Raw genomic sequence first — 26,851 nt, forward strand, 5'->3', positions numbered from 1 at the left:
GAGAGAACAAATATAATCTTTCGAACAAATCACTGTAAATGCAGAGATATGCAATACATTCTAGAAATGCTTTTGCAAGAGCTTACCTCTCTTTTTTTAGCTTCATTTGTGCTGTACTTCGGAAAGAGGTAGGAAAAAATATTCCCACAGCAGCAGGCAACGTGTACCAAGGGACCCTCTTTTCCTAAACTCAAGCCTGATGCGACAGCCAAGACTAAAGTAATAGTTTTTATCATCAAAGTCCACTTCCCCAAGTAACCTCTGATGATGAAGCCACTCAAAATAGTTTTTATCTGGAAAAAAGAAAAAATAACATATGTTATTTTATTATCCTTTCTTAAGAAAATAATTACTTTTATCATTGCAGCTGCGTAACTTCAAAAATAGCCTTTTCAAATTACTAACTTTATCACACTTTAAAACATGTGTTGTTCAGATTGCTACATCTGGTTGCCAGAGGCTTCCCATGTGCAACTTACTCTTCAATGCCTGACAATAACATACAACTACATTTAGTAGAAGATTAATCTGCAGTAGCTTCTAAGACTGCATTCATTATTTTATGATGGAAATTATCAAGTGAAATTCAGGAAACTCCCAAAGGAAAAATAAACCTGCAAAAACTATACTCAAGGTCACCTACTGTAGCAGTATCACATTCGCACCAATTTTACCCCTCTGTTTTCTCCTTGTTTTGTGATCTCTTCATAAAAATTTATCAGTGGATTCCTTACGTAAGGATGGAAAAGATCAGCCTTTTTTTTTACTAGAAAAGATGTGCCACTTGCCTAAGGTATTATTTTGCCTTTTGCCTAGCAGTGCCATATTATTAGCCTAGAAAATAAGTCCATATATATAATAATGTAGTTATCAAAGGAAAGGACACGTCTATAAATAGGGTATACACAAAACACTGGTCAGCTCTGTCTAGAAAGTAAAGGTTAGCTAAGTTTGGAAACCAATTTAGGATGAAATCTCTTCCAGAATAAGGGCACAGAACTACACACCCCAGGCTTATGCAGAGGCAGGATTTGTCATTCAACTTCTACAGTAGACATACATAAAGAAATATTTGCAGAATGATTGGAGAAGTGAGACTGACCAGACTTTGACTTTGGGTTTTTCCCTCCCATTCTGTGTATGCATTTGCAATTGTATGCAATTGCAGACATCAATTGTAAAAAGAATGAGTTTCTGAGGATATTACTTTGTGATTGTCTGATGGTGTGTGCTAGATAAGGCGATTAAAGCCAGTGCAACAAAAGATCAATTGCTGTATCAAAGGGCCTGTATTCTGTCAATGAACCACTGCTCTCTAATCATGGTAGGAGGGTGGGGATTGGGGGGAGCTTTAGAAATCACTCGTCAGAAGTTTAGTCTCAAGCTAAATCTTCCTTAAAATGTAGTCCAGCCAGAAGCATGCAGCAAAATCTGCAAACTCAGGAGATCCTCTGAAATTTGGGATAGTCTTCTCAGCAACAATCAGCACAATTACATTATTTCAATTTGAATATTTGTATTAATGTATTTCATCAAAGTCACAGGGTGCTCCCTCTTGCCTTCCCTCTGACCCTGTAAGGCAGCAGAAATTTTCACGCTAATATGAAACATCTATAATGTATCTATTAGTTAGTCCTCACCTCAGGTATCCCCGAGCCACAGGCATAGGGAGCGAATACCTTCACCAGAGAAACTGCTAAGAAGGCAAAGCTCAAAGCCCAGAAAATGTACATTATGTAATTCATTATGTATGAACCTGGACCCTAAAAGGAAAAACAAAAATACAAGAAAGTCAGAATATAAATGCGATATAAAATAACCCAGCAGTACTCTTGCTGCAAATACACTTATCCACACATTTTGAGGGACAGTAATTATTACCAAGCCAAGAGAGAGAGTTTTGTTTGAAAAGCATGAAGTCATGACACCTGCACATCAGCAAAGACTGCGTTATACAAGGTATGAAGTGTTCTAACACTTCACCTTAAAAAGAAAAAATAAACATAGTACAGGTGTTTTTTTAAAATACTTATTAGCTGCTAAAATCTACTGAATACTGGGTAAATCATCTTTATTTAAAAAATAAATGGTAGTGGTAGAAAAACTAAAACCAATCTATTCTTACTTATCTGAGAACACCACAAATTTCATTTTTTATCTGTAGCTATTCTAATATTATGAGGAGTTCCATACTCTTATAACTTCCTTACACATGCAACGCTCCAAGCCCCCTTGCAGTAAATGAAACGCACATTTATTACACTATAACCTATCAATCAATTCAAATGCTGAAAAATTGAGTGGACAGTACAATCCAAATCTGTGTTTAGTACCCCAACCTTAAGACCATTATTTTCTTTCCATGTTCAGTCAAGCAGTTGAGCGAAACCGTCAAAGAACGGGTATATACTTACTTCTGCTTGCCCAATTATCAGTTCTGCCCATGTTTTCCACTGCGGACATTTATCTCTCTCTTCAAATGTGGTCTCATTTGAACCCCAACAACACTGTTCATGGTTAAACCACAAAGCACTAAGGCAAATGCCTTCCTTCAAGTCAGTCATCCAGTCAGCAGCAATGTCAATTAATCCTGCCAATGCCCCTGTTGTAGAAAATGTTTTGTATTAATATACTGGTAAATAGGACTAAAACACACAGCTAAAGTGAAGAAATGTGCTGGAATTAATTGATGTAAATTGAAATTACAGAAATCCTAAAGATATTTAAAATATTACTCATTTCCAGGAATATATCCTATTTGCAATAGGGTAAGATTAGTACTTACTGAAGAATCTAGTATGTTGTATATTTCCCAAGTTAAATACATCTTCCCCCCCCGCCCCCCCCCCCGCCACAGTTCTCCAACACTCCACTGAAACTAAGGAGTTAAGAATCAAAAGAGGACTGTTACATTGCTGTGATGAAAAAGACGATAGATCTTCTGACAAAACTACTTTGCCGTGCCTCAGAGAACTCATGAACTATTTATAATATTTCGTACCGAACAGCATATTTGGAGAAAGTAATCCTTACCTGGCCAACAACAGTTTTAGAAAATGTAAAAACACCAAATAAACCCTGATGACATTCACGTGATCCATATACAAAATTACTTAATTCTGTAACATGATGAGCATGTAAAATTCCTACTGCAGGTAACAAACAATATTGATACCAAGCATTTCACAAACTAAAGTTTAAGAGGGATTCTGTGCTGTCACTACATGCAGACAGCCTGCTGAAGTGTCCTCAAAAATAGGCATTACTTAGGAAATTGCTTCAAAGGATTTAAAAAAAAGAATTTAAAAACTTTATTTTACAAAAGCAGAACAGTTTTTCATGGTAGCAGTATACTGAAAAACTACGAAAGTCATTATTTTTGTGAACATGTACAACTATTTAATTAGTTATAATTTACTATTTTTAAGGTAGTAATCACTACTAGAAATAGCTGTCTAGAGAAAGCCACAATTTACTTGTGTAAGTTGGTAGTAGAGAATTACCTCTGATTTACTAATTTATATTTACTAATCTTGACAGACCCTCAGTTTGAGATCCTGGGCCAACCAAAGTCAAAGGCAGCATTCAACAGAACAAAATGTCAGCCAAATTAATTAAAATGCATAAATGTAAGATCTCCCCATTACTGAAATCAAGGTTTTACCATTTGAGATATAACAGCAAGCAACTGAAACTGAAAAACCTAGGAATGTTCACGGCCAGAATTTGCTCACTTTGTTGCTCAGAAACGTAGTAAAGCAATTTTAATATACATAGCAGCTTGGGGGGTGGAAACACAACACTGCATCCTCCACCCAAATGATCACAAGCAATTTCCAGTAATTATACACTCCCAGTGCGTACATTCGGAGGTACATAAACATGCTACAAACTTTGCACATATATTAATTGATATGATTTTTGAAAATGATTATGTATATATCTAAGTAGTAATTACACAGGCACCATCCCTTTTTAACAGGCATACCCATACTCTGCAACTAAGGCAGTTTTCCTAGCTTTTAATCTAAGATCTCTGTTTGCAATACTTTTTTGGAAAAACCGGGCACAAAGTTTGTGACTTCTCACTCCTGCACATTTTGGTCACTCCAAACTATGAGGATAGACAGCAATACTGCATGACAGTGGGGCCACAAAGCACCAGATGATTTTAGCTGTAGAACTCATCCTAAAATACACTAAAAAGAAAAGATAGAGTTGAAGAAGAGGCAAACAAACTCCACCTGTTAAAGCTAATATTTTCTGTGTAACAAACTCTAGAAAAGTACAACATACAGCTAGACTTTGCTCTTGTATAAACACATGCTTTACAAGGAAGCGTGTTCACCAAAACTACACATACACCAGAGCTACTTTTTGGTCCATATGGAATAAGCTAACAGGTTCAGTAAAGTTCCTAGCAAAAAATTAACAAAAAACCCAAACAAATAAACAAAAAAAACCCCAACAGACAAAGCAAAAAAAAAAAACCCCAAAAATCCCACAAAAACAAATTCCACAAAAACAGTAAAACCACCTAGAACAATTAATTAATACACTTTCACAAGAAATCCTACAGGAAAAAAGCGCTAAATTTAACAGAAAGGGAAACCACCAATCTCAATCACAGGATTAAAGAACATTGATAGTTTAGGAGGTCAAAGTTCAATAACACTGAGAAACTATCACTAAATTCAGTGAGGATTTGGGTTTCCACCTGAGGAGTAAACACTCCCTTCAAAATGCTGAAGCCTGTAAATCAAGATAGTCAACCTTTTCCTTCCCTCATGGAATTACGGTAGTAGTCTGAAACAGCTCTTATCCGGGTTGGTGGGTAACACACAAATGAAAAGCACAGTAACTATACTTGCTGACAAATATAAGAAAGAAATCCTCTGATTTTTAATTTACCTGATGCCAAACCAGTCAGTGTGACTACTAGCCATCCTGACCATGCATCGTACAAACTTTTTGCCATCTCCCATGCTGATTCTTTCTTCTTGCTGTTAATCTGCAAAGAGAAATCATTATGTATACTTGTATATGTGTTTCTGTAATATGAATAGGAGGAAAAAAGTAAGTACGGCGTACAAGCTGCAGGCAAATACACCCTCTCCTTACACTACAAGCATCTCCTTGTATTTAGAGCTTTACATAGATAAATCAGCTTGGTTATTCAGACATCAAACAACGGACGGAGGAAAGTAAATTTGTTTAATTTAAAGAACTAAAACCCAGGAAATGCATTATTAGGACAAATGAATACTTTCTATGATACACACCTAAAACATGTAATTGCAAAATTATTTCTCTTCTAAATATTAAATTATTTATGTCGAACCTCAAATAAACTGTTAGTATACTACTAATAAGCTATTCTATACAATTCAAATTCCCATATTTCTATTTCAAATATAAACAACTTTTATCTTTAGACTATTAAAAACCACACAAAACTAAAACAAAACTAAAACCTGGATAACTACCCTGTAATACTTTTAGACAACTATTACTAATGGCATCTGAAGTTAATGTACCGAAAAGATAGAAATTCTTATTTTAGCCTTATTTTCTTTACTTTGTGCACTCAACAGAAATTTGTGCATAATGTGTTTCAGAATTAACCCTTCATTATATAGTCAGATCCTACTCTTATTTTCATGCTGTAAAAGGAAGGAGAAAGTTTGTGCAACAAACAAGAATAAAAAAAGAACAAAAAAAAAAACAACACCAAACCCACATCCCAAACCAAGAAAGCACAATACTAGACAAGGAAATCTAGAAAAAAATACCACCCCTAAAGCAAATATATTTTATTGTTTTATCTACATTTGTGAGATTCTCAAACTTTTTTTTTAATATAAACAGTTGCTTCTACAGTAGCATGTGTTTCAAAACCACCATGAATTAGTACTCGTTCCGTCTTCTTTCTACATCTTTGATTACATGGCCAATCTCCTATCATTCAGGGCATATTTATAAATTTCACACTAGTTCTGTGATGATAAACTGTGAACTGTCTTGTCTGCCCTTTCTGGTCTCAGGCATTAAAATGAGTAACAGCTGTGAGCCTTCACCCTAGATAACCCATTTCCAGGTGTGAACTGCCTTGCCAGGACTTGGTCCAGGCCCAGCCTTCTATCCAACGGCACACCCACTTGACGCTATCCTACATATCTGCAGCGTAAAGATGGCGTTGTGTTAACTACTGCTTAGACATCAAATTTTGAAATAAACTATTACATGGAAAACACCTTCTTACTTTTCATTAAAAGCATTCAAGCAAGGTATGTGTTCTCAGATCCATTGTCCAAGGACCTCTTTTCCTTAAAAATGCACTAAATAGTACAATTGTGGATGTTTTGATTTTTAAACTAGTGTAAGATTATTTTTTTAACCACGTCAAAGTAAATCAGCATATACATACTACATTTGCTTCCAGAAAATTAAAAATGGCGTTATTAATGCTACAGTGGTGTACGTGAAGGAACATCTTCCCTGACCCCTCCATACAATTACAATTCATTTTTAACTACTCATTTTGATCAGTTAAAAATATTTTAAGAGAAATCACATTTCCAAATCTGTTCTGTTTTTAAGATTAATGTAAACATCCCAAAAGTTTCGCAGTAAGGCTCTAAATAGCATACTTCCTCCTAAAATGCTACTAATTAAATCTAATAGATGAATGACAGTATCTAGCATGTTACTGACTAATACAACTTGAGTCCATTTCCTGAAAGAGCTCGTTACAGAGCACACTGATAAAGATGAATGGTCTGAACTTTGAAACTTCTGTAGAAATCAATAGAGAGGAGGAGAAACTCAGTGCTGTGATGGGAGAGTGGAAAGGACATTTGTCATACATATTGAGACTACTTTTTTGTTAGGCATATATACACCAATATAAGTGTTTTAGAGATGAGAATTTTCACTTTCCATAATCCAAACAAATGCAGCACGACATAGCAGTAGCACTGATACACTCGTGTCAGTATAAAAGCAATGCACGTCAGTGCTTGCTTTTCTGTGCAAGTACCACCATAAGCACTATTGTACTATTACAAATACATCTACACTGGAAAATAGCTGTAAATACACTAGCATGCAAAAAAGGCAGTACTTTAAAAATGTCATTTGGATGACAGGGAACTAGTCCCACTCGGTTAAATTACTGTTTCCTTTCTAATTTATAATACTGTTGCAAGACTGCAGGTATCCATGAAACGGTGCTTTTTAAATACCATTCAAGTAGTTCTAGGTGATGTAACTCTCACAAATTTAAAGTATACACATATTCGTATGTGTTACTAGATCAAACCTTAATTCCAGCACCCAACAAAAAATATTTTCCAAGTATTGTTATTAATCTCAAGTACCCGTCTATGCCTTTCTCTGTCTTTGCACTTCTCTCGAACCCAGTCAATGGTATGGAAGTCATCATATGTTCCTACTCCAGGAATTGGTTCATCCAGAAGATCCAGTAGGTGTGTTGAACTGTTGATATTTCCTCCATTTGTCATTGTATAATGAGTTCCTGGAGCAGAGGAAAGACAGGAATAAATTAATTCTGCAATATATGAAGTATTCTAATGTTCATGGCATATAAAATTTTGAACAAGTAATGAAGACACTTCCCATAATATGCATATTTTACTTAATTTAGGTCGCTTAATGTTGCATGTCAGTATTTTTTTCTGTCATTCATCTGTAGATTAGATTTGCACGGTAGTGACTTTGTATTTCCACTAGTTAAATATGAATGTACCAGTCAAATTGCTGTTCTGTTTTGTGTGCAGTCTCCAGAGAAACTTCAATAGAACAAAGTGCAAAAAATGAGCAGCTTCAACACACATTTAACTTGAAAATTTTTTTTAAGTTTATGAACTACTAGAGGAAAATCTGACTGTAAGAAAACCATATTAGATATAAAGTTCAAAGTACTTCCGTAAGTTACCTGTTATTTTTAAATATACATACTACTGATTACCAATCTCTCCTACATGTCTAAACCAAACAGAAAATACATTATCAACAAATTATCAGTGCAGCTAGAAAGTAACAAAGCCAAGCAAATACTTTTAAAAAAATTTTTATTTATTTGTTTCAGGTTACTCACAGAACAGCCCTCAGCCATGAAAAGCTGGAAATACTGTACAAAGAAAATGTCTTCTAATTTGTCATCACTAGCTAGTTCCTTCGTAAGCAGCTTGCACAGTAACATCCCCAACAGTATTTCTTTCAGTAATCAGAATAAGAAGAGCAAGAGGGGTATTTTCCCCTTTTCACAAGTGATCAAGTTTTATTTTTTTAAGCTTTCACATGTCATCAATTCTTGGCTTTTTTGAGTTCCTGCAGTATATTTACAGACCCCAAGTATAATTTTCTGCTGGATGGCTGCCTAAATATAGTATGGCCACCATTTGCCTACCCAACACAAACTGCTTCTGCAACAGTAATTACTATAAAGGGAACAATTATAATGAGGTTTACATAGACAATGATTTAAAGAGTGATTACTCTCACTTGTTGGACTAAGAACAAAATAATTTGGCCAAAGGCATATGGCATATCACAATATCTCTATTCTTAAAGATGCGTGCCCAAGCTAGCCAAGACTTCTACCAGTTCAGACAGGCACAAGAACTCACTTCAACTATACTGACATCAAGATGGTTAGGCAGGTGGGGTCTTTGAGTTGGGTTTTCCTGTTTGTTAGTTTGTGGGGTTTTTTTTTAGTTTTTTAGTTGCAGACTCAGCTTCTTGCTGTTGTCAGTGGAAGTTTCCAACTTGTTAAAAAAAAAAATTCTTCAAAGGGCTTACTTGTGAACTTCCAAATGCTACAAATGCAGAGTTCACCAGCCCCAGCCCCCACCAACAACTGATAATTAGATCTGTGCTTTTTCCCTTTAAATCCATGAAGTCTGAGATATAGCAGAAGCAGTGTGATGCCTGGCATTATACTCAGACCCAAAGGTGTGTCTCAGCCATCTATTGCTTGAGAGGTCTCATTGATGCCTGCTATATAATGCTGTGTTTATCTGGACATATTCTTAGCAGTGAAAGACAACACACAGAAAATATTACAAAAATCCTATTAAGACAAAATGCAATCTAGAATTTTCAAGATACGCAAACTACTACTCTTTACATATATGTAATATTACATATAGAAAAGCTTAAAATTCTTTTTTTTCTTTTTAATCTTAAAGTAAAAAAAGAGAACGCAAATGCAGGAGACAACTCCAAAACAATGCCAATACCATTCTCTCATGCTAGCCTGGCTGCCATTTTTCTTAACACTGTTTTTTCCCCAGTCTATGCCATATTAAATTCTCCCTCATCTATTCACCATAGCTAAGTCCTCTAAATCTCCTCCCAAAGCTGCTGCTAGTCTCTCTTAAGGCAGATGTAAAGAAGCATTACCAATGCTTCCATTAATAAAAGGCTAACAACAACAAATTAAATCAGATTTGCTAATAGAGGTGATTGTGAAAACCTTGCTTTAACAATAGGGATTCAATTCGCTTGCCATTTCCAATTCTCATCAGTAGAAAGGAAGTCCAAGATACATGTCTGGCTAGCTGAAAGGCCAAGCAAATCTTGTGGAAGAGGTAGTAACAAAATTCAGTGTAAGGATTAGTTTAGCTCTCAAGATTAAAAGAATAACAGAATACATTATGAAAATGTTATTTTTACATTACATTAACCTCCTTTGCAAACAAGGGGACACACACTGAATTCAGCCACAGTTTAATTATTAATCTCCTACAAAGTTACGTGATCAAGCAGCTTCCTGAACTCGAGTGATCGCGGTAGGACAAAACCTTGCCTTTGCCCCAGGGGGAGTTGGTTTTATGCCCTGCTATATATGAAGCAATACTGAGCTACAAGGAACCTGTAATCCTATGCCATGCAAGTCAAAGGAGAGTTGAGAGTTATATCACAAACAGTAACAGATTATTTTATGCATATCACAAGGTGCTGAATTGGAATTATCTCCCGGGAAACCATCAGGGACGGCACTACACTCACTGCACCAGACCCCAAGCAGAACTTGGAGCAGACTACAAAGAATGGTCATTGCCTGAACACAACAGAAATCCCACCGAAACTGTGTCTGGTTCCTACTTTGCCAGCATTTGCTGGCACACCAAATAGCAGAATATAAATTATTGTTGTATGATGGGGAGGAGACACAGAAGATGTGAAGCTGAAGAAGTGTTTTTGTTGAATACAGAGCTGCCGGGAACGCCTGATGCAGCTCAATAGCTATTGTCTTGTACCATGTGTGAAACAGGCAGCAGCGATACCCTGCATTAGTGTGTGGTAGAAAGGCTGCCCTATAGAGGACCATGGAGAGGACAACTGTACAAATCTGATGCTCTGTATCCAAGATATCTAAGTCTGACAGCAGTGGGGGAGGACATTCTCCAGCTAGTACTATGATCTATGTAGCATATTACAATTCTAAAGGAGAATTTAGAGAACTATACCTTTACCAATACTCAACACTCTTCCAAACTTCCACTTCCCTGTCTTCCCTTGCTTCTCCAGCATTTCACACAGGAAGATGCTCCTTCCAGCTATGACAATAATGATTCTCATCAGCATAAATTCATGTAAATTCTCATAATTTATTGCCAGTTTCATCAAAGTGTTATTAAAATTATTTTCAATTAAATGGATTTTGTCAAAATCCTTACCATAGATTTTTTTACCACAACATTCTAACCTCCAAGCCGGAAATCATCATTACCCTGATAAATTGTAGCATTTAGCAAATGTTGCCTTCTGGACATTCCCAATGTTCCGGAAGTATTCCCCCTTCCTTCTTCCCCCTTTTCCCCAGTCCTCAGGTTTCAAGACTCCTGCTCAGGCTACAACTCAATGCAAGTGCTTTTCATCAAAATACAAGCAGCCTTAGCCTTAAAAAAAACACAACAAGCACTTAGCTCACAAGATATATAGTCACAGCCTCTAGCTGTGGTAAGAGAACACCTCCATTTTCCCTACATACACACATGAGCCATTCTGCAGCTGTAAAGAAAGTAGAACATTCTTTTTGTTACATATGAGTTTGCTTAAGGCTTTATTAGACTGGGAAGCCGACAGTAAAAGTGGCAAGCAGAATTTTATTGCTACTGTTATTCCAAACTAACCCATGTTACACTGCAGGGAGGCAAATGGTAATATACTAGTCCTCTCAGAGGCTCAATACAACTCAGAGGAATCCTTACAAAGCAAATTCAACACAATCCTTCCATACTTTACAAAACTAAGGTAGCTGGCATCCCTTTATTAGCACACTCTTCTGCAATAGCATCTTTACCAATCCTGTATTCTCAACACATAACTAGCAAGCTGCTGCCATCACAGACTGCAAGCTTGCAGGCAGCAAGCTTCTAGGCAATGAAAGCAACATGCTTCTTCAGAGAAAGTAAATTTTCTCTTTTAGGTGATTCAGTCACTGTAGGTCTTGCTTGAACTACCTTCGAAGAAGGCAGCTGACTTTTGTTATCTTTCCATGTGTGTAATTCCAAGCCTTCAGCCCAAGCCTTTCTCAGCCATCAGCTCTGGTAGTGCTGAAGAACTGCTTCAAGTGAAGTTGTTAAAAAAAAAAAACAAACAAAACCAACCACAAAAAACTAATAAAGAACATTGCATCATGCTGAAAGAAAAAACCTGTAATAAGTATTAAGGTTAACAGTAAACCACTGTACTTTGGGACACCTGACCAGAATGAGGTACATCAAAACCAAACAAAAATGCTACATGGCCAAAACCGGCATAAGAGAAGTAGATTCCAACACCATAAAAAAGCTCTCATCTCTGAAGAAGCAGGGCATTTGAGTTTTGTTTTGTTTGTTTTTTGTTTTTTTTTAAATGAGAATGAAAACAGTACAATCCAAAATCACTTGAGAGTACACTACACTTGATAGAAAAAGTAGTCCTTACTATATTGCTCTCCATTTCCCTCTGAACAGGAAGTTACACTGAATGGCAGTTAGCTCCCAACACTGGTCCAAGCTCCCACTTTGCTTAGCTAGTCTCTCCTGCCATAAAGCATGAACAAAGGAATTACAGAACTAATATTTTGCTACACTCACGCAAGTTGCTTTATACATTACAGATTCCTCCTTGCCTTACGTCCCCCCTGAAGCAAGGAATACCTCGTCTTTCATATTCTGTATATGCGCCTCAAACAAGCAGTCTTCAGTCTTGATTGATGTTGGAACTATGACAAACATGACAAAAAGCTGATTCATGTAGATTACACACGGTATTTTTCAGGTGCCATATACAGCATTTTCAAAGGCTGCCTTCCCTCCTCTAGTAGTGAACCCATACTCCCTTGTCCTCTTGCAACTCAGTATATTACTTTCAGATTTGAAAGCAGCCCTGGGCAACATGCAGCTGAAGAAAGCTGTGTTTTTTTAAGGAAAAATGCCTGGTAAGTTTTTGGCTAATTAATTTAAAAAGATGATAACATCAGCAAGGACTAATACCTTTAAAACACGAGCAGACCATTACTGACTATTGACTATGGTACAGTTCAACAATTTTCAAGACAAAGCATTTTAAAACACTAACAAATCAAAACGTGAGTTGCCAACATTCTTATGCAGTTGCGTTTTACATTTCACTGATCTCAGAACAAGTCCCCAGTGAAGGAACACAGTAGATCATAAAGATCTTCAGGGTCCTGCTATGCTGTTTCTAGTGTGAAGAAAGGAAGAGCCAGTGGACCAGGATTCTCACTTCTTGGTGTTCTCTCCTCCAGGGAGGCAGTGGGTTCCAGTTTCCACTCTCTATGATTTAAAAACCCCACTGAAAGTACACTTAATACACCAGGAGTCAAAAAAATGAGGGAGCTAGCGCTTCACCATTATCTAGTTTCACACAACAAAGTAGTTTTGCAACATACTTGACACTTCTGACTCCTACATAACTGTTCAATGATCCTTCCCGACTCTTTCCTCGTGTACAGTGTTCCTTCTGTTCTCATAAAAATAATGAGAAGAAAAACATCAAGATTTAAGACAAGTGCTGCATCCTGAGTAATTAAACAGTGCACTATAGATTTTTATGTGATTCACCACCATGTGGTTATCTGAACAATTAGTCAATATCACCTAGTGAACAAATCCACATAGCTACAGTCTCCAGAGAGAATGAGGTACAGAAATGAGACATGAACAGGCTCCAGAGGGTGGCTAACAGAGTTAAGAGACCAAAATTTTATTATAAAGTTTAAGACCCCCTTCTATATGCTATACAGCATATGGTATACATCTTCTGAATGCACATCACAAAATACACCGCTGTGTCTCAAACTGAGTATATATCAGCTTACTCCATCTTACGAAATGAGACATACCTCTTAAATTCATAATTACACAATAAGGCTGAGCTGATCTAACGGACTGCTGCTGCCCAAACAGGGGATCTTGCTCCCTCTATTTCCCATTCTTGGTCACACACTCCCACTCAAACCGTTGGATTGGCTCTGTCGCCCTTGGATCCGACTGCACACTAAACCAAGCAAACATGCTAATCCAACTCAGCAGACAAAACTAACAACAACAAAAAATTCTGCTGTTGTACAGAACTGGAATCAAGCTTCTGTGCTGTCAGACAAGAAACAGAGCCAGTGTAAGAGCAAGAACTGAGAGAAGAGATGGGGAATGACAAGCAAGTCCACCCCCTTCCACAGGAACAAACTGTTAGACTAGTTATACTGAAATATATCGATGCACCCTTGGGGTCTTGTCAGATTTTAATTATGTCTTTCTGCTGGAAACAATTCAAAACTTCTGTAGAAATATTAATATCCAGATGCTATGCAATAACATCCATTTCACAGAGCTCAAAACTCCCAGAGGAGGTTACATTTAAAAACATTTCAGAGTTGTGAACACAACAGATAAACAATGTCTATATTGGAGTCAATGGCAGATCAATAATAGGACCCAATTTCTCAAAGGTATTTCTCTACAAGCTACATAATCGCTAACTCTTACAACAAGAATACACTAGTTCGCTGCTGCTCACACACCTCTTTTTCTAGACAGTGCACAACAGTGCACAGTATTCTCCTCAGCAGCTGTCCTTACGGCTGATGGCACTGCAACATGTTTCATTTGTTCTACTCCAAGCAGTGTGAAAGGAGGGGAAAAAAAGAAAAAAAAATATGCACCTCTGGTGAGTGAAAATGAAGCTAATCAGTTTATACCAAAGGCTGGAATAAGCTCTCCCTGACATGACCATCCAAACCTGCTGAGTGCTAAAATCAGCAGGGGCTGTGGCTTTCCAGAGGCCAGATACTAATCCAAGGCTTTGCTTCACCCGTGTGTCCTTGGGTATTAGGTGGCAAGGCAAATGGAGGCGGGGAGGCACCATGAATGCAACCCACACCACAAGAATCATTTACACTTCTAACAAAGAAGATTTGTGTACACAAGATATTTGTTAGTGCCTGAGTGATTGTCTCCATACTAAGACCTCAAAATGTGAGGCTTTCAATTAAAAAAAAAAAAAAAGACAGGAAACAATTTTAAGTTTATTTAAATTTTTCTGTAACCACTCAAGAAGAGTCATTAAGCACTATTGTCTTTTCCTGGCCAGAACTAATTTTTAAGTTTCAGAATCAGAAGAACTGCATGCCATGCCAGAGTGCTATCATTTGCTACTGTCTTTTAAATCAATGATTTAAAAGTCTTTGTAATCAAGTAATATGGCCCCCTTTGTGTGTGTGCTGGTTTTGGCTGGAATAGACTTAATTTTCTCCAGAGTAGCTCGTATGGGGCTGTGTTTTGGATTTGTGCTGAAAACAGTCTTGATAGCACAGGGATGTTTTCATTACTGCTGAGCAGTGCTCACACAGGGTCAAGGCCTTTTCTGCTTCTCACACCACACCACCAGCGAGTGGGCTGGGGGTGCACAAGAAGCTGGGAGGGGACACAGCTGGGACAGCTGACCCCAACTGACCCAAGCGATATTCCATACCATGTGATGTCATGCTCAGCATATAAAGCTGGGGGAAAAAGGAAGAAGGTAGGGGGTGGGGGGGAGTCACACGTTCAGGGTGATGGCATTTGTCTTCCCAAGTCACCATTACGTGTGATGGAGCCCTGCTTTCCTGGAGATGGCTGAACACCTGCCTGCGATGGGAAAGAGTGAGCACAGCTTTTTCTTTACCTATTCAACTGTCTTTATCTCAACCCATGAGTTTTCTCACTTTTACTCTTTGGATTCTCTTCCCCATCCCACCGGGGGGGAGCAGTGAGCAAGCGAGTGGCTGTGTGGTGCTTGGTTGCTGGCTGGGGTTAAGCTACGGCAGTGCGTAACTATGAATTTTCAGCCTGTCTCTTCAGTTGGCTCTTCTAAACTGCATCAGAGGCCTAAAAGCAGAAATTGGTCTTTGCATTACAACCAAAATGTATTTTAAAAAAATGACAAAGCTATACATATACTAACTGAAAAAATCAGCCAGAAAAAATCTGTTAGTTGGGAAACAGGAAGACTCAGAACAAAACTTGAAGAACAGGGAAAAGAAAGAAAATGCTTTACGAGAGTACTGAGTGATAGTCCCCTCCTCTCCATTTCTTCTGCCAAAAAAAATCCCAAGCCCAAACCCAAAAAAACCCACCCCAACCAAATCTGGGTTTAAAAATAACCTTTTAAAATGTAGGAGTTAAATGAAAGCTGAATAGTAGCACGTCAGAGTTAACTTTTGAAGACTTGCATCCCCTGCAAATGCAGAGGAATCTGAGAAGGTGGCAAAGAGGAGGTGAAATATTGCTCAATGCGTATAGCAGTAAAAAAAAAAAAAAGAACATAAATAGCTTTGGCTTTTTACTTTAGGTGGAAGGAGCACTTCTGTTTCTATGAATCAGCAGGAAAAAAACCAGCTTTACTACTACAGATTCCTTTTCTTGTATTCTTAAAGGCAGAATGGACTATATTTATTTAATTATGTCTATAATGAATGGGGACTTCAGATATGCAAGTTAATAGTTATGGGGATCCCCACACTACTAAATCTACAATTTAAACAAAGATGAACAGTGCAGGAAGGAGATGAGAAAAATAAAAGGAATAAAGATATATGAAGTTAGGTAAAGCAAACATTACAAAAGGGAAGTAACTATCATCTAACAATGGCCAAGGCAGTAAGAGTCAGAACAACAGATATTTAAATAATTAGATTTCCAAGTGCTGCTGCTCCATGTACGCAAGAGCTACTTATTTATATGTTATTTTGAAGGGCAAAGACAGGATGCAACAAAAAAATTAGTTCTGCTAATATGATTATCCCTATCGGGCTACATTCAGGCCCAAGGAGTGCATCATCTTGGTTTGTTCATTAGCTTTCTAATATCTCAGATAATAGTACATCTCAAAATTATTTCCAAAATTGAGAAATACATGCCTAACAGAGAACCCTATCCGTCATACAGCACATGCGGAGAGATATCCTTTAAGTACCTACAAAGAACTGTAGTTATCTCTCATGGTACTTTCTGTTAATCACCAAAGCCAAATATGCTGAACTCATAATTGAAAATCCTTATCCCCTTTTACACTAGGAACCTTAAAATGAAGTGCAGCAGAGCATAACTGTGTTAAGTTTCTCTGAGTAATGCTTTTTCTCAAAATACTCCATGTTAGACAACTACAATCATCTTGATCACATTTTCTGTCACAAGCCTGCAATTAGTCTAAAAATTAATTTTCTTACTGTCCCTCAAGTACCAATAAAATTTCAGGGTCTCACTCTAGCTCTAAGCATGTGTACACAACTTTCACACCCATTTACTTGAAAGGTCATGCTGAAAATTTCAGGCTGTAATGGCTTTTGATTTATCCTCTAATTCTTAACCATAAGAGGCCCATAAGCAGAAACACAGCCTAAAATACAAAAGTATAACTTTTACTACTTACAGGATCTGAACTGGCTCAGTATGCATCTGACTCAAACTCTTCCTAGGATAGTATTAAATATCCTCTGCCCCATAGCTTACGAATGCAGGTAGAACTGGGAGGGTCAGCGGGCAGAGAGGTTTCCCCCGTGTCACTGTTAATAGTACAGTCTAAGCAACAGGAGTTGCACCTACATGCAGTGGTGACTGGTGCAGAATAAATGAAATTGAGTTATTTAGTCTCTGAAAAAAAAACAACAAACTAGTGTGCTTTTTATATAAGTAATTTTTACATCTCCTGGCTACTGACTCAATCACAGATTATTACTGGCATAGCATTTAATTAGTTTTGCTTAAGGGCTTCCAAAAATCTAAAATCTAATAAGTGCTTATGTATACGTAACAAAAACAACAACAACAAAAAAGGAGTTAACATCCTTCGTGCTTGCTGAAGCTCAATTTTTGCTACTGGTAGCCTGGCCACTATATATGTACTGCTATTACTCAGGTTTCAGTTTTTTAAAGAATGGTAAAATGAATGCTTATTTAGTGAAAAAAAGAAAGGGGGGGGGGAGGAGGGAGGGGAATCAAAGAGTCTGCACATATCTGTGAATGGCTGGAAGACAAGCAAGATACTGATAATCTGGAACTTTCAAATGGGTCCAGCTAGCAAAAATGATGCAAAAATAAATCCAAGGGCAAAGAATTGAGCAACACAAGAAATTTATTTACATAATATATATGCCAGCTTCTGGTTTATAATATTAAAATTCATATGAAAAAGTGTAAATGTCAGTTACTTATCATACATGCAATCCCAAATCAGGACTTTAAAACCCTTTCTGTGGAAACAAGTAGTACTTTTAATTATTTTAATTACCAGAGAGGAGAGTAGAAGTGAACTGCATTCCTGCAGTTTTATTTCAGTGTATCAGGGGGAATAAGGAGGTCTGGAACGATGCATTTATTACCACATAAAGAGAAGTCTCCGGACAGAGCAAGTTAAAGGAGCTCCTGAGAAGAAGTAGTCAATAATACCTGTATTTTTTTTGAAGAGGTAATGAGTGAACAACATTAAAAGATAAACACAATTAATAAATACATATTTTAAAGTCTTTCCTTTTGATGTTTCACAGTGTATTTGCACTGAAGAAAAACTTAAAATATCTTCCTAGTGCAAACCAACAGGTCAGGCTTTTAATAATAATGTATTATAATACTTTGTATTTCATCTCACTGAACGTTAGTAAAGGCCGTTACTTCAAGCTTAAAGACCCCTAATGATTTTAACAGTCATTTCATCACTGCTGAGATACAGCCGCTTTGGGTGAGCCACTGCAGTCAATTAGGGTAACAAATGCTTTTATGTTACAAAGCAGTTTTGCATGACGTGAACATTACTCTGCAGGATAGAAGTGCTGTCAGTATGTGAATAAGGAAACAAAATCCACAGGCTTTAACAATTAAGCTTGTTTTCTCAAAATACCTTTATTAATTTTCTCTTAGCTTGTTAATACAATGCTCTGAAATCTAACGTGAAAGGAAAAAAGTCTTGGTAGTAACCTGTTCTTGACTCACAGATAATAAAAGAAATGTCAATAATTTACTTTAAAATTCTGGGCTCATCTGTTAGCATTTTAAGCCTTATTTTGATAGCTAGATGACAACAACAGATGACTGTGGTATTGTAAATCAGCAGGAAATACCCACAAATTTTGATGAAATCTATGGAACAAACTCGTCTGGAGGCTCAATTTTCGTATGACTCATGTACTTGACAAGATCTGCAAGAGATTATGAGGTTTCGTTGTTTGATTTTGGGGTTTTTTTTTAATCCAAACTCACTATAGCAAACTGAAGAAGCACAAGTAACACTGGTTTTGAAACACAGCATTAGAATATAGGAAGTACTAGCCCTAACGAAATTCAGTGAACCTGCAAATGTGACAACTCACAATTGGGAATTCTTTGCTGACTCTTAGCAGTGGCACAACAATGGGAACACCTAGTCAAACCCTCGACCGTTTTCAGTACAGTATTTGTAAACTTTATATTTAACAGCAATACTCCAATGTGCCAGGTATCGTCTTGCACTGCAAATATCTACTTTTGGTATTGCATAATCAACTCAAATCTGGTAATTTCCAGGAATATACAGCTGACCACATTTCAATGTCTAATTATAATTTGCAGAGTTTGTTTTAAAGATGAAAACTGCAAACCAGCCTTACTATTACACTTTCAATCTACAAACTCACACTCCCAGAATGACTGGGGTTGGAAGGAACCTCTGGAGGTCATCTCGTCCGAGCCCCCTGCTCAAGCAGGGCCACCTACAGCCAGCTGCCCAGGACCATGCCCAGATGGCTTTTCAATATCTACAAGGAAGGAGAGATTTCACAGCCTCTCTGGGCAACCTGTCCAGTGCTCAGTCACACTCAATGAAAAAACTGTTTCCTGATGTTCAAAAGGAACCTCCCATGTTTCAGGTTGTGCCCATTGCCTCTGGTCCTGGCACAGGGCACCACTGAAGGCAGCCTGTCTCTGTCTTCTTTGCACACTCCCTTCAGGTACATTGGTAAGATCTCCAATTCACACCTTGCAAATGTTCTAAGAAAATACTATCTTTGATTTCTCAATAGTGATTATAAAATCTGACTAAATAATAATGATCTGGGCAGAGAAAAATTAGTTGGTCTTAAAATACTCTAAGCCGTATTAGAACTTGTTGATATTCTTCACGTATGCTGAAAAATACTCTAAGAATCATAAAAAGACAAAGAACCTTTCATGTAAACTACTAAAACGCAGATAAAAATGCTAAACATAAGTGTGACCTAATTTATTTATATATAGAAATAAGAGTTTACAAGGAAAGGCAAAGCAATAAATTAACATGGAGATTAAAAAAATGTTATCTTATGTAAATCATATTATTCTCAGCCTACCTCCTCTCTAATGCCATCCCCAGCAGCCATAAACGTTGCTAACTTTCTAATTTTAGATTAGCCAATTTAAACAAAACTAAAGTGAGAATATACCACATTTACTATTTTTAAACACCAAAGTGTAATCATCAAATCCAGCCAGGAAATAAAAAGACTTATATCCTCAGGATTTGAAGGCATAACTTTAACTTACTCCTACTATATCTTCTGTCAGTACGAAACCAAATCTTTACAGAACGTATTCTGTTTTAAATTCGCAGTAAGAAACAAAAGGCAAGCTCAAAAAAGGATATTTTCCTGAACACTGGTAACAGTTTTCTTTTTAAATCTCCTTCCCTGCAAGCAACAGCGTAAAGAACATACCACAAAGCTCCAGTTTCTTAAGAATATTAGCTTATTTTAGCTTAACTGATACATTACAATTATACAGCTTTCCCTTCACATATCAAAGACATCAACAAAGGGCCAAGTCTAAAAGCACGTACAGAAACTTCAAAGCTAGACAAACACTGCTCCTATTCAAGTTAGTGAAAAGCATGAAAATAGCCTACTGAATAAACTCTTGCCAATTTGGTCATGGTCAGTCACAACCACCATTTGGGGGTTTTTGTGCATGAGACGGTTTTATTTTTTTTTTAAGAGACAGAGAGAAAAAGGCAAGACTGCCACATATCGAAGATGGAGTCACAAGCCGATGAGATGAGAAGCAGGGCTAATCTGCCCACAGAGAAAACAATCACTGACAGCACTGGAACCAGACGGTGCCGAATTCTCCTCCTCGAAGAGGCTTCGGGATGGCAAAACAAAGCAACGCAAGTATTAACAAGCCTTGACACCTCTCTCTCAAACCGGAGCGGCAGCCTCGCACGTCCAGATACGCGAACAAGTAACTCAAAGGTAAATTCGGCGTACCTCGTTTATGCAACTCCCTGAGCGGAATGCCGTCTCCTCCCCCGCCATCGTAGGGCAGATAGGGATCGGCAGAGACATCCATGGATGCGAGGGCCCCGGCGCCCGCCTGCCGGCTCGGGAGGGCCGCGCCACTTCTCAGGCAAGGGCCTTAGGCGGCGGGGGACGCTGCCATGTTTGCCCGGGACCCGGCCTGCGCGGCGCCGCCGCCGCCGCCGCCGCTATCGCCGCCGCCGTGGCGCAGGAGCCGGGCTCTGCCCGCCGCTGATGTCAGCGCGGGGCGGCTGCAGCCGCTGCCACCGCCGCTGCCACTGGCTGCGCGGCCCCGCGAGGCGGCCCTGGGCGCGCCCCCGCCGCCCGCCTGCGGCCCGCGGGGGGGTGAGGGGGCCGCCCCCACGCGCCACAGCCCTCCCTGGGCAACGAAGGCAGGTATTTAATTGCTGACGGGAAACGGGAGGAAAGAGGCCGTTTGCAACTTGGGGGAGCGGCGCGGCCCCCGCCCCGCCCCACGTCGCGGTGACAGGCCCACGGAAGAGGGAAGGAGCTCGCTTGCACGCGGGAGGCTGCTCAAACCTCCGCCCTTTTCAACAGGTGACCACGGCGGGCTTACCGGCCCCGCCACGAAGGCAAACCTGCATTTCGGTGCGTGGCGCGGAAGGCAAGACAGACACCCGAACGGACTTCGTTCGCCCTTCTGGAGCCGCACCGACACGGAGCTTTTACACCGCTTCCGTCGCGGTTGATTTAGAACGGACAGAAAAGAGCAGAACTCGCGTACCGCCACCGGTGGGGGAAGCCTGTCTCGCAGCAATTTTATTGACTCTCTCCCACGCACCCCAATGACTCCGCCAGGGAAGAGCAGCGTACCCTGGCCGAAGCCAAGCGCTCCGCTCGCTGCGGTTCGCTCGCCCCGCTCTCGCCTCCACGCGCCCCTCACGCTGCAGAACCATCAGTTCTACCCAAGTGAATGCCAGATTTGAGCACCGGAAATCAAAAACATTAAAGCAACAATTTAATTACATTTCTAACTAAAATGCTCTCTTGTCTCCAACTTTGTGATGATTATTCTGATAATAGAATCAGATAATAATATCCATATTCATATTAAAAAGCTCAGGGCGGGGGGGGAGGGGTGAGCAAATGTAACACACGCAAGTCCATACTTAAGCTTGCATTATTCTACACATTGACAAAATGCTCTGAGTCCCTTAGAAGTCACAGACACGAACCAGGCAACCCACATGAATGCTAACCAAGGCCCTCATGTGATACACCCTCAAGCGGTGACTTACAGCTTTGTCAAAACCCAAGCACTTCAAATAATCGCTATCTGAAGACAGGAAATCGTATACAGACTACATAATTGCTTGCATTTGAAATGGATGTTGTATAGTGTATCCATATATTAATTTATGTTTACTGTATGATCTTGTACTGGTCCTATCTCTCAATTACAGATTAAAAAAAACTACTTTACATGAGATTTCCATAGTTAGTTCAGTTGTAATGAAATACATAAGATGTTCTTATTGTTTTCCCTTTTTTCCCCCCTCCAGCAGGTAATAGAAAATTATTCTTCCCTGATCTATTATTCTTGGTCATTTTAAGCGTTCTGCTTCAGTAAAATGTGCCGTATGTTAATTACAATATCACTTAAGTTGCAGAGATTCATTTTTGCCAAACTACATAAAAGTAAAAAAATAAATGCTCTCAAGAGCTGAAAATGGATATGCAAGTCATTAGACATACTGCCTCAGTATAACACTTGAATGCGTCTTGTACCGATGTGTGCGTAGACACACAAACACATGACTTGCGTAACTGAGGGGTCCCCAGGAAATCACTGCGACTATTCAGGCTTAGCGAAGTTGAGAACACTGCATGCCTGCAGTGCCAAGGCCCAGCTTCAGTTTCATTCAAGCAGGACACAAGGAAAGGAATTTGTTATTTATGGCTTTTCACCTCTAAGTGTGGCAGACAGACAACTATTTTAGTTTTCAGGTGCATTAGTCTTAAATAATTTCCAAGTATGTTCTTAAGTTATTTTTTTATCAGCCAATGCCAATGTTACAAGCCATGTACTGTAAATTATCTTTTTGAGCACAGAGTAGGGAGGGCGTAAAGAAATACTGGATTTACTTCACAGACCCATCAATATATTAAACATTAAAAAGATTTCTCCCATACAAACACTGAGAAAATACTGGTATCTCTATAGATGGAAAAACAAGTGAGACTGAAGAAAGGAAAAACCATAAGCATATAGCAAAATATATTTTAAAATCTTAAAGACTATCTTATCTCCAAGGCAAAGGGAACCCTTGAGCCCTCAGTTCTAAAATACTGGTGTATTCTACAGAGTGAAAGAGACATCTCCATTCGCTACCATCTATACAAGGAGATGCTTTCTGAAGAGTGGCCTCCTACAATCACATTACAACAAGAGCAACTGAATATAACACCTTGGATATCCAAAAGTGGTGTGACTTCAGAGCCATTATGCATTCTCACCATTTATTTTTGCCTGTGAAAAAACAAACCTAAGCACCTCCAAACTTAAAATTACCCACATTACTTTGATTTAAGAAGAAGTATGACAGAAATCCACAAACATTCTCAACTCCTTATCTCAACAGCCCCTGGAAAGAGTCTGTAATCTTATTGTAAGACTCTAAATAAAAAGTCATTCACGGCAGGAAAAAATACAACAATTTTTATAACCTGAAGAAAGAATTATTACAGAATGTACTATTAGTGCATTTATTATGTCCATTATAGAAGACAATGCTATAAATTCAATGCCATATTTGAAAGAATCTGAAATAAAGCATATAAAGGACTTGTATTAATATTATGTGAAAGACCCCCGCCAGTATAAGAGTCTGATGTGGTTACCAAAGGCCTGGAACACCTTAGAACTGATAAGAAAAATCGGTCACCGCAAATGGCAACCTTGTTGGCCTAAACTTGTTCACTGGATTAAGGCACATGCAACATTTCCACACAAGTCTAAAACTTGGTCTGAGTTGGAAAAGTTAAAGGGTGTAACTAGTTGGAGGGCATACCTGATGAACTTTAGATACGAGGGAAAACAATGTCAAGAAGTCTGCGGTGCAAAACAGATACAACTTCATATTTGCTATATAAAAATTTCAAGAGTCTACCTAATATTACATTGTAACAGCTCTTCCAAGGTCACTACTTAAGGACTGGCTGCCAAATACAGTCCTTTCTTTGTCTAGTCTTAAAAAGAACAGTCATTTTCCCATCCCAGTTACCAGCAGCTTGTGTTCTCATTGTTCATAACACTACCACCATGTGCATTCCCTTTCTTGTAATACATAAAAAGTGGCGTTTTTTTTAAGGCAAGAGAGTGAGAGAAAGTTACTAAGCATGCTAACCTGACATAGGTAAGCCAGTCGTTTTTTTAATATTGTGCTGGTTTTGGCTGGAATAGACTTAATTTTCTCCAGAGTAGCTCGTATGGGGCTGTGTTTTGGATTTGTGCTGAAAACAGTCTTGATAGCACAGGGATGTTTTCATTACTGCTGAGCAGTGCTCACACAGGGTCAAGGCCTTTTCTGCTTCTCACACCACACCACCAGCGAGTGGGCTGGGGGTGCACAAGAAGCTGGGAGGGGACACAGCTGGGACAGCTGACCCCAACTGACCCAAGCGATATTCCATACCATGTGATGTCATGCTCAGCATATAAAGCTGGGGGAAAAAGGAAGAAGGTAAGGGGTGGGGGGGAGTCACACGTTCAGGGTGATGGCATTTGTCTTCCCAAGTCACCATTACGCGTGATGGAGCCCTGCTTTCCTGGAGATGGCTGAACACCTGCCTGCGATGGGAAAGAGTGAATAAATTGCTTGTTTTGCTTTGCTTACATGCACGGCTTTTTCTTTACCTATTCAGCTGTCTTTATCTCAACCCATGAGTTTTCTCACTTTTACTCTTTGGATTCTCTTCCCCATCCCACCAGGGGGGAGTGAGCAAGTGGCTGTGTGGTGCTTAGTTGCCAGCTGGGATTAAACCATAACAAATATCTAGAAGTCTATACAATTCCATCTTTCCAAATTACTCCTCTTCTTCCTTGTTGGAAACAGCACTTGACTTTAAACACTGATGATTTTATATTCTAAACAGTATGAAAGTTATTTCTGTTGTGAAGTTCAGCAAATTCTAGAATTGTAGTTAGTTAAATGGTGTCTCTAGTTAACTAGGTATTTGCAGTATTATGGAGTACATAACATTATGAACACTTATTGTAAGGTCTAACATTTGTTTTACAATAGCTTTATTTTCAGTGACTGAGAACCCCTTAAAGTGGCCAATTTAGTACATAGAACTGCTCATATGTAAACAGCAGGTTTGTACAGCAGCTTGCTTTCAAAGAGAGTTCATCACAGTAATTATAGAGTAAGCCTTCAATCCTATAAATCCTCCATGCCAAAGAAACTACACACATCTGAGTGCTCCCATTATTCTCAACAGGCAAATACTGTGGTTACCCACGACTTAGATGCACCCATCTTTGCAGAAAAGGGCTTTGAGTCCATTGTTCTAGAACATCACAATATATATGGGTAACACACCTTTAAAGCATACTGAGAATGAGGAAAGATACCTTAATCCTCCCTCCACACCTTATCTTTTCCCTTTTAGAGAGAGAGGAGAAACACATTCAAGATAAAGTATCTGAAAATGTAAGAACAAGTCAGAGGTTACAAATCTGATACACCCAGGGAAAGATATTTTGAGGTGACAGAACAAGACCGATGAAAAGAAGGGGGGGTATCACAGAGGTATGACAGCTTGCTTACTCAAGGCTGGAGGAAAGACCTTAATTCTGAAGCAGTATTCCACTATTTCATATTAAAAAGTAAGCTAGGTTTCATACAGACAGCTAAGCACCTTATTACACATAAACCAAACATATTCTCTCAATTCCCTCAATTACTTGGTTTATTTTGGTGACAGAATATTTAATTTCATTGCACCAGGTAATGAAAATGAAAATCGTGTCTTTTATGAAATTCCAAATGTAAGATTGAAGATGCTGAATGATTTCAATTAAAGTAAGAAGAGATGCCAAAAATGTGTCTGATAATTACAAATGTTAGTGTGACTGATGCAAAAGATTTTAGTAACTCTTAACTGTCATTTTCTTTCCTATTATTATTCAAAATTAAAGCTTCTCCTTCAGCAGAGCTAGAAGATAATGTTCTTTTGAAAAATGCAACATAACAGAGCACTCCTCAAAACAGCTACCATCTCCAACCATTCTGAAAAGAATCCAAGTCCTATGCACCCTCAGTTGAAGGCTGGGCATCAATGCATTCATTTACAACAGGGTGTCCAAAGAATACACAAAATGTCTCAAAACTTACTGTGTCCCATTCGTCTTCCTTGCATTCCTCTGCTTTCCAACTTTATTCTCCTGCCTTTTTTCCGGTTTCTTCTTTCATTTGCCCTCTTCTCCACCTATGTGGCCAAATTAAACCCAGGTCTAATCCCTCTAACACCTTGACTCCTCATAGCTAACTTGTCTCAGTTTACTGATCTTGCAGACCCTTCAGTCTAACTTTGTTCATTCTGCATAAAATCATACAACTTTATTGTCTGGGTCACACATAGCCAGCAATGGGACCACTACAGATGATAAAAGAAGGACAAACTCCCTTCTTCCAGTTCTGGTACCCAGACATGGTCCAGGATGAAATAACTCAAAGATGCAATCACAGAAAAGGCGGGGGGGGGGGGGGGGGGGGGGGGGGAAGAGAAAAAGTTCAGTTACACATAGCTTCAAATCAGTAGACAGTAAAAAGAAAAAAACCAAAACCAAACAAACATTATTTTTATAATCTTAAATACAGAGTCCCAAACTTCATTAATTTATCAGGATTAAACAGAACTCTGTGCTTGATCACAGTGGTGTTACCAAAAGGCTCCCAGCTCTGTATCAAGCTATATACAGGACACTCCATTAAGCTATTTACATTGCCACCTCATCAAAAGCCTCAATGAGGCAGACAGGCAATGACAGGAAAAATTTCAGACCACATA

At 38.7% G+C, this 26,851-nt stretch overlaps 1 protein-coding gene across 6 annotated transcripts in view; it reads right to left on the reverse strand.

The window, feature by feature from the left end:
* CLCN3 (chloride voltage-gated channel 3) overlaps positions 1 to 26,851 on the reverse strand; it is a 69,502-nt gene that overhangs the window by 19,274 nt on the left and 23,377 nt on the right. For 4 of the 6 annotated variants that reach the window (XM_064449738.1, XM_064449743.1, XM_064449737.1 and 1 more), the window contains 5 exons: positions 7,380 to 7,537; positions 4,912 to 5,011; positions 2,415 to 2,602; positions 1,641 to 1,763; positions 87 to 293 (listed from right to left, as the gene is read on the reverse strand). In XM_064449738.1, coding sequence (XP_064305808.1) covers positions 87 to 293; positions 1,641 to 1,763; positions 2,415 to 2,602; positions 4,912 to 5,011; positions 7,380 to 7,537 — 776 coding nt within the window. Of the gene's footprint in view, positions 1 to 86; positions 294 to 1,640; positions 1,764 to 2,414; positions 2,603 to 4,911; positions 5,012 to 7,379; positions 7,538 to 20,785; positions 21,186 to 26,851 lie in introns of those variants that run through there. The other 2 variants (XM_064449739.1, XM_064449742.1) reach the window with 2 other exon arrangements.

Source organism: Phalacrocorax carbo, chromosome 4 (assembly GCF_963921805.1).
Source record: "Phalacrocorax carbo chromosome 4, bPhaCar2.1, whole genome shotgun sequence".
Classification (NCBI taxonomy): domain Eukaryota; kingdom Metazoa; phylum Chordata; class Aves; order Suliformes; family Phalacrocoracidae; genus Phalacrocorax; species Phalacrocorax carbo.